The sequence below is a fragment of the Leuciscus leuciscus genome, assembly GCF_965113295.1.
Source record: "Leuciscus leuciscus genome assembly, chromosome: 6".
Lineage (NCBI taxonomy): Eukaryota > Metazoa > Chordata > Actinopteri > Cypriniformes > Leuciscidae > Leuciscus > Leuciscus leuciscus.
In genome coordinates this window covers 36,989,856-37,001,553 of record NC_138730.1, presented here as the reverse complement: position 1 = coordinate 37,001,553, position 11,698 = coordinate 36,989,856, and the positions used below count along the sequence as shown (strand labels likewise).

The 11,698-nt window shown below is 45.3% G+C and overlaps 2 protein-coding genes across 2 annotated transcripts in view; one reads left to right on the top strand and one right to left on the bottom strand.

Moving 5' to 3' along the window:
• Positions 1-4,984, top strand: part of hhla1 (HHLA1 neighbor of OC90) — a 13,668-nt gene extending 8,684 nt beyond the window's left edge. The window contains exons 13-15 of the mRNA XM_082173389.1: positions 661-856; positions 1,441-1,523; positions 4,689-4,984. Coding sequence (XP_082029515.1) covers positions 661-856; positions 1,441-1,523; positions 4,689-4,732 — 323 coding nt within the window. The 3' untranslated portion in view covers positions 4,733-4,984. The remainder of the gene's footprint in view (positions 1-660; positions 857-1,440; positions 1,524-4,688) is intronic.
• The window catches only part of LOC309501431 (uncharacterized protein), a 188,284-nt gene that overhangs the window by 137,948 nt on the left and 38,638 nt on the right, over positions 1-11,698 (bottom strand). The gene's annotated exons all lie outside the window — the stretch shown is intronic.

The window sequence follows — 11,698 nt, the reverse complement described above, 5'->3', positions numbered from 1 at the left end:
CTCTTTAAAGTCGGGTGGATTCTGATTGGCTGTCAATGTTTTTATCGTTCATCAGCTGGAAAAAAATTGTTCTGAATGTAATTACAAGATCGTTACTCTTTATCGTTATAGCTGTTGTGTGGACTTGCTTTTCTTACAGAATTAGAATGATTATTAAAACTTTGTAGTTATCGTTCTGGGCTGCATCCGAAACCTTCCGAAAATCAGGCAATGACTTTGTAGGCAGCGTTTGCGTACGAATGTAGCCTACCTTACGAAACAGATTTTGTGTAGACTTTTGTGGCAGCAAACAAAGTAACTGTTTAAGGATCGGATGTGTCTCGATGCCTTCCTACCTTTTAATGCATCCTCTAAAGGCAGCATTTTTCACTTCTCACTCAGAGGCAGCCTATCGTCCTTGGTGTGAACAGGCCTTAACTACATGAATTGGATGAAAGACAACAGCGTTTATTTTTATTTTTAACAAGGAGCACATGTATCACACCAAAAAAATAAAAAATAAGATGAAAGACAACAAAGTCAATGAGAGTAGTAACCTCTTCCATTTGTCGATAAAACAGACCGCCCCCAAACTGCGTCTCGATGCTAAAAATGTTTGGATAGCAAGCACATTATTCTTGTCCATTATTCTTTTTGTCATGAATTTTTTTTCTTTGACAGGATGCCCATGGAGAATGGAGCTACTTCATCAAGGAAGTGAGAAAGAGGACCTGAAAGAGACCCTTGAAGAGGAGCCGATCTGGGGCAGGGCGACTATCAGCTCAGTGAAGCTGCAGCCATGTGTGTTTGAGCTGTGCAAGTTTTACTCTCAGTGTGTGTGCAGAGGATTCAGTCACAGAGCAGTAGAGTTACAGAGGTACAGCTCTGCACAACAACTCAACTATTCACAACTAGTCCTAAAACGGACATAAAAAACAGAGATGCATGTTACAGAACACTTGCGAGTTATATACATATTCAATGGGGTCCAAAAGTCTGAAGTCATATTGACAGTCTGGGAATCAAAGTGTGTAAATAAACAAAGTTTTTTAAAGTAAATAGTAGATTTTTACTATTCTACGCTATTTCTAAGTCAATTAAATATGCAAATTTGTGACACTGACCATGTGACCTCCATTGTACATAAGGTCATATTTCCTTGCTTTCATGAAGCCTGAGCGCTGCTGTCATTAAGACAAAGGGGATAAACCAGATATTAAGACATTCTGAAATTTATGTTCATTTTTCAGTTAATCTTCTCAAATGTTTATATTACATTTTAGAAAACTGCAAAACAGAAGTGAAAGTACTGACAGCATTAGTGATCTCAGACTTTTGGATCCTATGTCACAGTTTTGGTTATAAAATCAATAGTATCAGGGAGTAAGACAGTAATTTAGCATATATCCTCAATATTATAAATTGCATAAACAAGATGGTCAATATTTTTGTGCTCTACAGATACTGTGTGGACAGCCATCGCTGGTACGAGAGACATACAGCAGAGGTTTGCAGTCGGATGAGGAGAGTCACTTTTTCCAAAAGTGAGTTACACAACGTCAACATATCTAACCCTAACAGAGATCAAATCACAACACACTATCATTTAATAAAAAATATATAATTATATTATATTATCATACAAAAAATGTCATCACATACCTTCACTGAAAGTCCATTAAAATCAGCAGCAGCAGAAAGAAATTCAAGATTATTGAAAAACCTGCATTTTCTTTGATGAGTGACTAATGACCCTCCACAAACACACACACACACACACACACACACACACACACACACACACACACACACACACACACACACACACACACACACACACACACACACACACACACACACACACACACACACACACACACACACACACACACACACACACACACACACACACACACAGGTCACTGGCGACCTCATTAAAGAATCTGTAGATGATACCTGCATGTGGATCTGAACTCATTAAAGTGTATGTGTGTGCATGTGTGTATGTGTGAGCCAATAAAACACTCTTCCTACAGGACTAATGATGTCTAAGGTCAGTCTTGATGGTGAAGAGTATTTTGCAGGACAAAGATAGAATAAGATGAAATAGGCTGCAGGCAGACTTGATTGTAGTGTGTCTCCAGCGATGAAACTGCTTAGTCACTGAAGAATCTCATGGCATTTGAGGACACATGCAGCTCCTTGTTTACCTACAATACAACCATTCTCAAATATAATTTTCTGATGTCAGTGATGAGCTGATAAAGCAGAAATGCACAGATACTACACCGGCCACCTAAGGGCAAATCCTACAGGAATATATACAGAGTTTGGAATCAATCCTGAAAGATCCTAATTGGATCAAATAAGAATAAAGTGTCCTACCGGATTAACTGGATTTTATTCCATATTAGATATTGAGTATCATATCTTGTATTGTATTGAATTAACGTTTTTCTACTGGACAGTTAAAGGGACTTACACAGGAAGTGTTTCTTTATATAGTAAATTATGTTAATTTTAAAGTCATACAGGACATTCTATTCCACTGAGAATCTCAATAATCCTATTGGAAACTACACTCACCGGCCACTTTATTAGGTACACCTGTTCAACTGCTCTTTAATGCAAATATCTAATCAATGCATTTAGACATGTAGACATGGGCTGCATCTGAAAACTTTGGCAACTGACTTGTTGCCTCGCTTCCCTATCGGGCTATGACTTTGCAGGCAGCGTTTGCACACGAAGGCACCTCATGAAACTGATTTCGGACAGACTTCTGAGGCAGCGCAACGATTTAATGATCTACAGCAAAACAGAGCGAGATTTGGTGATAACTAAGTGAATATTTAATTACTATGATAGTAATTTCTCGCTAGAAATGACATCAGAAGTGGGTAACGTTGGTCAAAATCATACATTTACACACAAATTGACAGCATTTTTCAGTTTTTGGATGCAGCCATGGTCAAGACGATCCGCTGAAGACGAAACTGAGCATCAGAATGGGGAAGGTGATTTAAGTGACTTTGAATGTGGAATGGCTGTTGGTGCCAGACGGGCTGGTCGGAGTATTTCAGAAACTGCTGATCTACTGGGATTTTCTCACACTGCTTCTCTCTAGGGTTCTCTAGAGTTTACAAAGAATGGCCAGAAAAAGAGAAAGTAGCAGTTCTGTGGTTGAAAATTGTCTTGTCAGAGGTCAGAGGAGAACGGACAGATTGGTTTGAATTGGTAGAAAGGCAACAGTAATTCGTTACAACCGAGGTCTGCAAAAAAGCATCTCTGAACAAACATGTCAATAGAAAATTGGAAAAACTTTGCCTTGTCTGATGAGTCTCAATTTCTGCTGCAACATTCAGATGTTAGGGTCAGAATTTGGTGTATACAACATGAAAGCCTGGATCCATCCTGCCTTGTAGGCTTGTGCTGGTAGTGTAATGGTGTGGGTGATATTTTCTTGGCACACTGTGGTCCCCTTAGTACCAAGCATACTACCCCCTTAGTAGAGCATTGTTTAAACGCCACAGCCTACCTGAGTATTGTTGCTGACCATGTACATTCCTTTAAGACAGTGTACCCATCTTCTGATGGTATACTTCCAGCTGGAAACGCAAAATGTCAAATCATCTCAAACTAGCTTCTTGAAGATGACAATGAGTTCACTATACTTAAATGGCCCCCACAGTCACCAGATCTCAATTCAATAAAGCAGCTTTTGGATGTGATTGAACGGGAGATTCTCATCATGGATGTGCAGCCGACAAATCTGCAGCAACTGTGTGATGCTATCATGTCAATATGGACCAAAATCTCTGAGGAATGTTTCCAGCACCTTGTGGAATCTATGCTACAAAGACTTAAGAAAGATCTGAGGGCAAAAGCAAGGTGTACATAATAAAGTGGCCTTGAGTGTACAGTACCTTGTTCAACAAAAATACACTATGATTGGTCTTAATCATGATAGAAATTCCAAAAGGAGTCCTGTACATGTTACAATTAAATAAAATTACTATTAAATTGTTACCATTAAATTTCAGTATATCCAGCAGGGTCTCATTTGATTTGTTTTTGTTTAAAGTCACAATGTAATGGAAGTAGTGACAGATCATTTCTTGTTGTGACATACATCCAAGTGAAATCAATTATCGGAAAAGAAAAAATGTTAGAAGGGTTCTTGGTTCAATCCACCAGTTGTTGATTTGATGGAAGCAGACGCACAGAATTATTGTAGAAGTCCGGCATATATCATCAGAGAGAAGTCCATTGTTTCAAAGTAAGATCAAGTTTTCACATTTTGATTACAAATTTAATAAAAAATAAATAAATACATTTTTATAATAATAATACAAAAGTACATTTTTATTGTATTTGTAATTTTGTAGGTTGTTAAAAGTTATTTTGTAAAGTCTGCATTAAGCAGCATTCAAACCCCTATTTTAATTCCATTGTGTAAAGTTATTCAATGAGAAAAAAAAGTAGGATAGGACTTGAACAGGAATTTATTGGATTATTAAAAGAAGCCATTCCATGGTGACGTCAAGAAAGCTGTCTCTCTACATCTTGATGAAAGATTACAAAAACAAACATGTTTTTTACTGGAATATCATGCTCTGATGAATCTTGCACTGTAAAACCAGGTCAATTTTGAGTTCATGTTGAAGTAATTTCTTTACTAATACAATCACAATCTCTTTCTCTCTCAGATCTGAAGCAGAAATGTCTGGCAAGAATGTGTGTGAAGATATAAGACAAGAACTGAGAATCATTTGCGGATGACAGACATCTGAACCATCTGAAATCAAGAGTGTGTGTGTGTGCGTGCGTGTGCGTGTGTGTGTGTGTGTGTAAGAGAGAGAAACTGTGTTCTGTTAAACAATGAACTACATTAAAGCATCACTGAATCTGAATAGTAGTGTGCAAATCTATATCGTGTCGACGTTGTACTTTGTCTCTCCTGAACACGAATAAAACCAAACAGATTTACCCATGTCTAATTTGTGATGTCTAACTACAACAAACAAACTAAAATCAAACCTGGAAGCATCTGAAAGAAAAAATAATAATAGACAAAAGATGAGAAAAATGTAAAATTGGTTGAATACAGTGTCATTACAAATAGATTACTTAATATTTGTGTGTGCTGTGTATTTTAGAGTCATTTTTTAGAGTATTGCATCATTAGCAGAATGCTTATTTCAAACTAGAAACCCAGAGAATACAAAGAATCATTTACAACCCCCAGTTTCTGCTTGATCCTCACCTGAGTTCCTGTCACACACACAAACACAATGGCTAGTTGTATGAGGACCCCAGTTTTCAGTTGGGGTCAGGACCTTTACCCTGCATAAAAGAGAAGCATAGGTGTGTGTGAGAGATCCAACTTCATCTCTTCATGTGTGACCAAACAGACATAAAGAATGTGTACTTCCTGCAGCCCTGTTACCACGACGACCACCCTGCCTTTTGCCCTTTAACCTTTTAGAGTTTTCTAAATAGGGCTTTGTTCATTTTTTGGGATTGTTTTCTCGTCTCTTACACACACACCTGCATTAGAAGACATTCTGAAGTGAAGAGTTTGGATATCTGTGTCTCGTTGCTTAAACTCTTGGTTTGGCTTTGACTGGCCACTGAACCTATGAATACTGGATGCTACAACTGATTATTTTGTATCAGGATAAAGATGAGGCTGCTGTATTTTCTTCTCCTCTTCACCCTAAAGAAAGGTGAGAAAATGCAAACAATCTTCTGTCAGTAGTGAGGGTGCAGGTGAGTGAGTTCATCACCCTGAAACTGACATTTAGATGATAATTATTCTCAGTTTCTGCACTTTTTTTAAATTAGCATATTATAATGATTTCTGAAAGATCATGTGACATTGAAGACTGGATTAATGGCTGCAGAAAATTCAGCTTTGCCAACACAGGAATAAATTCCATTTTAAAACATTAAAAAAAGAAAACAGTTAATGTAATGTTTAAGGACAAAAGTACTTTTACACTTTCAATATGAAACTGTAGCAACAATTTAGTATCAAAGTCTACAATTTAGCATTTTCAAAATGTGCATGAGTCTTATGTCCTGCATTTTTCTTATCCATTAACTCAAAGCATATTATGTTATAAAAGCGTTTTTTTATTATTATAATTTAATTAACTTTTGTCGCATAAAATAGTAAAATATTTTTAAAAAATTGTATTTGGAGTTTTTCTTTGGGTTTGTAGCTTGACAAAATATTTACATTGATTTGTTGTGAAATTGAGTGCATGTATGGTTTTGCTGATTTTTCAAATATATATTTTTTTAAATCGTTAAAGAAAGATTCTATTTAACAATTTTTTACACTAAAGAGTGTAGAGGGCCCCAGTTCCAAAGTACTGGATTAAATTCAATAACTGACAATAATAAACAAAAACAAAAAATCAAAACAAACAATAATACAAAAATTGTGTGACCAAGAAATGTTTTTATTGGATTTGATTTCTTATCTAGTTGGGCAATCATTCTTGCGTTTCTGCTGACATAATATAGACTTAACACTGCATTACGATTATTCACTTGGTAGCACTTTATTTTACAGTCCTGTTCCTATGTACATACGATGTACTAATTATATTTATTACAATAACTGGGTAATAAAACGTACTCGGTTACCTAACGTAACCTCTGTTCTCTCTAGAGAGGGAACGAGTATTGCGTAAGTTTAGCTTACGCTACGGGTAAAGTCATCTTTTCTCGAGATATGAAGCAAAAAATTATCCTTAATTTTAATATCTTGTCAACGCAGTGCGGCAGCAAGCTGACCTAGAGCAGGCAATCTAGCGTGCTCATAGGCTGCTCTGCGGCAACTGCAGCAGCCTATCACTGAGCCCTTGGCGTGACGTCACGTCCAATGAGCGCGAGCAGCGCGCCTACGCGTCACGGCCCGAGGCGGGGCGTGGCAGAGGGTATAAATACGGGCTGAGAGGCTGCTTTCACTGGTTTTTGTCGCAGAAGCGAGTGAGCTCGTGGCGCGAGCACGGCGGGTTACGCAATACTCGTTCCCTCTCTAGAGAGAACAGAGGTTACGTTAGGTAACCGAGTACGTTCTCTTACGAGAGGTTCTCTCGTATTGCGTAAGTTTAGCTTACGCTACGGGAACTCCCTTGTCAACGCCGTGCGCGCCCGGCATCCACTGAATGAGTCCCAGGGAAGCCCGGGGAACACGAGAGTGTGAGCCAGGCGGCCAATGATATGGCTAGCGCAAGTACATAAGCACATAGTAGGGGGAACAGAACGGCGCGGCCGGTCTGACTAACCAACCCTTATATTGTACAGCTCAACCAGGAGGGCTAAATCAAACAGCAGTAGCCCGCGCACAGAAGTGGGCCGGCCTACGCGAGATTTAGACTGATAAAAGTTTAGCCTGCAGGGCGGGAACTTCTAGATTGTAAAATCTAACAAATGTAGACGGGGAGGCCCAGCCCGCCGCCGTACAAATGTCATGAATAGAAATTCCGCTAGTCCAAGCCCATGACGAGGCCATGCCTCTAGTAGAGTGGGCTCTGATGCCCAAAGGGCATTGCAGGTCTTTAGACGCATAAGCAGCTGCAATAGCGTCCACTATCCATCTGGACAGAGTGTGTTTCGAGGCGGCGAGACCCTTGGTGCGCCCACCAAACGAAACGAAAAGCTGCTCCGAGCGCCTCATGGCGGCGGAGCGCGTAATGTAATTTCTCAGCGCTCTGACAGGGCAAAGGAGATTACTGTCAACTTCGCTGCCGGTAGCCGGCAAAGCTGAGAGAGAAATGACCTGTGCTCTGAAGGGTGTGCCCAACACCTTGGGGACATAACCGTGTCTCGGTTTGAGAATAACTTTAGAGTCATTAGGTCCGAACTCGAGACATGCCGCGTTAACTGATAACGCATGCAGGTCACCCACACGTTTGACTGAAGACAGGGCTATCAGAAAAACGGTTTTGAGCGTGAGGTATTTCATATCCACAGTTTCCATGGGTTCAAAGGGATGCGCTTTCATGGCCTCTAAGACCAGGGAAAGATCCCAAATAGGAACCGAGGGGGGTCGCGGGGGGTTCATCCTCCTAGCTCCTCTAAGGAAGCGGATAATGAGCTCATTCCTCCCTAATGCGCGGCCCAGCGCCGAGTCGGAAAAAGCTGATATGGCCGCAACATATACTTTGAGCGTGGAGGGGGACCTGCCCATGTCCAACAGCTCTTGGAGGAAACAAAGCACACGCGACACCTCACATGTTTGTGGATCCAGCCCTTGGGCGGTGCACCATTTATTAAACACAGACCATTTAGATGTGTAGAGCCGTCTCGTAGAGGGAGCTCTAGACTGTGTGATCGTGTTCACAACCCCTATTGGCAAGTCAACGGGTATCCGTTGACTATCCATACATGCAGAGACCAGCGCTCTGGATGAGGATGCCAGATCGAGCCGCGGGCTTGAGAGAGAAGGTCTCTTCTCACCGGTATCGGCCAGGGGGGTGTGTCCGCCAGCCGTATTAGATCTGGGAACCACGTCTGATTCTCCCAATACGGGGCTATGAGGAGCACCGTGTGGCGCGCTTCCCTGATTCTCCCGATGACTTGTGGCAGCAGAGAGACAGGGGGAAAAGCGTAAAGCGGGCCGCTGGGCCAGGTTTGGGCCAGCGCGTCCTCGCTCTTGGAAAAGAACCGTGGGCAGTGCGCGTTGTCTTTTGACGCAAAGAGGTCGACTTCCGCTCTGCCGAAACGGCGCCACAGCGACTGGACTGTTTGGGGATGCAAAGACCACTCCCCCAGGGGAACATTGTCCCTGGACAGTCTGTCTGGACCCTCGTTCAGGAGACCCGGCACATGCGCGGCTCTCAGCGAGCGCAGTGAGTGCTGAGCCCATACAAGGAGGCGTTCCGCCAGGGCGCAGAGAGTTTTGGATCTGACACCGCCCTGACGGTTCACATAGGCTACCACTGACATGTTGTCCGTGCGGACTAGTACGTGGTGGCCCTGTAGGTATGGGAGGAAGTGCTTGAGCGCTTTCTCGACCGCCAGCATCTCTAGACAGTTTATATGAAGGTGACTCTCCTGGTCTGACCAAGGGCCATAGACCGGTCTGCCCTCTAATAGCGCTCCCCAACCTAGGTTGGACGCATCTGTCGAGACAACTTTCCGGTGCGAGACAACTCCCATCGTCACTCCCGTACGATACCATTCGGCTGCTAGCCAGGGCTGCAGGGCTGAAACACAGCCATGATTCACTCTGACTCGTAAGCGGCCGGCCGTCCAGGCTCGGTGAGGCACTCGCGCTTTCAGCCAGCGTTGAAGCGGGCGCATGCGCAGTAAGCCCAGCTGGAGCACTGCTGCAGCTGAGGCCATATGCCCCAGGACTCGCTGGAATGTCCTCAGCGGAACCTGACTGCCCGTCTGGAAAGACGCGGCGAGATGTCGAATGCGGCGCGCGCGCTGCTCTGACAATCTGGCCGTCATAGCCACCGAGTCCAGTTCTATTCCGAGAAAGGAAGTCGACTGGCGGGGTAGTAATGAGCTCTTGGTCCAGTTGACCGAGAGACCCAAGCATTCCAGATGGCTGAGAAGCGCTGTTCTGTGAGACAAAAGCTCTGCCTCTGACTGCGCGAGGACTAGCCAGTCGTCCAGATAATTCAGTATCCGCATTCCTTGTCTCCTCAGGGGAGAGAGAGCCGCGTCCATGCACTTCGTAAATGTACGGGGTGCTAAAGATAGACCGAACGGCAGGACGGTGTACTGATATACCCGACCGTCGAAGGCGAATCTCAAGAATGGCCTGTGACGGGGTATTATCTGAATCTGAAAATATGCGTCCTTTAGATCGAGAGAGATGAACCAGTCTCCCGGGCGAATTTGCGCGAGGATTTGTCTGGTTGTGATCATTTTGAACGGCCGTCTCATGAGAGCTTTGTTCAAATGTCTCAGATCTAAAATAGGTCTCAGCGCTCCGTCCTTCTTGGGTACGAGGAAATAACGGCTGTAAAAGCCCGACTCGCTCTGAGAAGGATGCACCTGTTCTATAGCCCCTTTGTGCAGCAGCTTTGCTATTTCTGCCTGAAGCAGATGCGCTACTTCTGTATTCACTCTCGTCTCTGTCCGTGCTAGAAAGCGCGGGGGACGGCGAGCGAATTGAAGCGAATAGCCGTGCATTATAGTATTCAGCACCCATTCTGACACGCCCTGGATAGCTTGCCATGCTTTCGCACACATAGCTAGGGGTCGAATGATCTCTGGGTTCGGATCGCCGCGCTGGGCGGGATGGGGAACCTCTATCAGAGAGGACGGGGCGGCGCGCGCGCTGCCGGTGCTCGAATATGGGGGCTCGCGAACAATGGTGACTGGCTGTACAGCACATAACGGCTCGGTCACTGGGGACGGGGCACATTTTGATGCTAGAAACCCGTGGCGCGAGAGCGGCATGAGGTTTAACGTGTTTGATAGTAAGTGCGCGCGCTCGTGAGCGGGCACAGGGCTTACATATGCAACACGGCCAGTGTAAGGGAGCTTTAGAGGATCTGCGTCCCGGGATAACTGTGTGACAGAGCGGGCAGTGGGTAGGTGTGGGCTTGGAAGAGCGGGCACATTCTCTACCTTTAGCACTCGAGCGGCGCGTGCCCGCTTTATGAGAGTGCGCTCTGTGAGCGTTACCGGGGAGATCGTGTTTGTGTGTAGTGGTGAGCACTGGGGCGTGGGCACAAATTCTACACTCATGACACCTTCGGCGTGAGCCGGAAAACCCGAAACCATACTCTTTATGAGATTTCTCTGGGTCGCCGTGAAAACGGCGTTTGTGTGCAGGCGAGAGAGTTGTATTACTGGCTCGTTGGCTGCGATGTAAGCTGCTGCAGTAGCCTTTTCTAAGGGGACTGGCAGAGCTGGGCGCTTTGATGGCGGTCCGGCCGCAGCGGGACTCAGCCATCTTTTCCTCCTTGCAGCCGCTAGGAGGACTTCGCGGGCTCAGGCTTGAGCGTCACCTTGGGCCGGGGTCCCCGGGGGGGAGGCGGTTTGTGACGGCTGGTTGAGCGCGACCTAGGGCGGCCGCCCTGTCGTCGCTGCGAAGACGGAGGCTGGGCAGAGCGCTGAGAGGAGTTCCGTGCAGGAGGCTGCTGAGAGCGGCCTGCAGACGAACTCGAGCGGCGGGGCAGGAAGAGATTCATCGCCTGCGATGCCTTCTGCACCTCCGAGAAGCGATCGACGATCCCGGCGACCGCTGGGCCGAACAGGCCGGTGGGAGAGAGCGGTGCGTTGAGGAACACTGAACGCTCGGATTCGCTCATATCCGCCAACGTCAACCAAAGGTGCCTTTCGGTGACGGTGAGCGAGGCCATAGCTCTCCCGATGGCTTGTGCAGCGGACTTTGTGGCGCGAAGGGAGAGGTCCGTCGCGCTACGCAGGTCCGTGAGAACGGCGCGATCCGGGCCTTTCTCGTCCAGCTCTCGGAGGAGATCGGCTTGGAGGATCTGGAGCACAGCCATTGAATGCAGGGCGGAAGCAGCCTGGCCGGCGGCGGAGAAGGCGCGGCCGACGAGTGCTGATGTGGTCCTGCAGGCCTTGGACGGCAGGGCAGACTTTGAGCGCCATCTGGCGGATGGCGGGCAAAGGTGCGTTGCCACAGCATCTTCCACCGGGGGAATTTGAGTATATCCCTTCTCGGCGGCCCCGTCCACTTGGGAGAGGGTCGAGGAGACCGGTGAGCGGAGTCTAG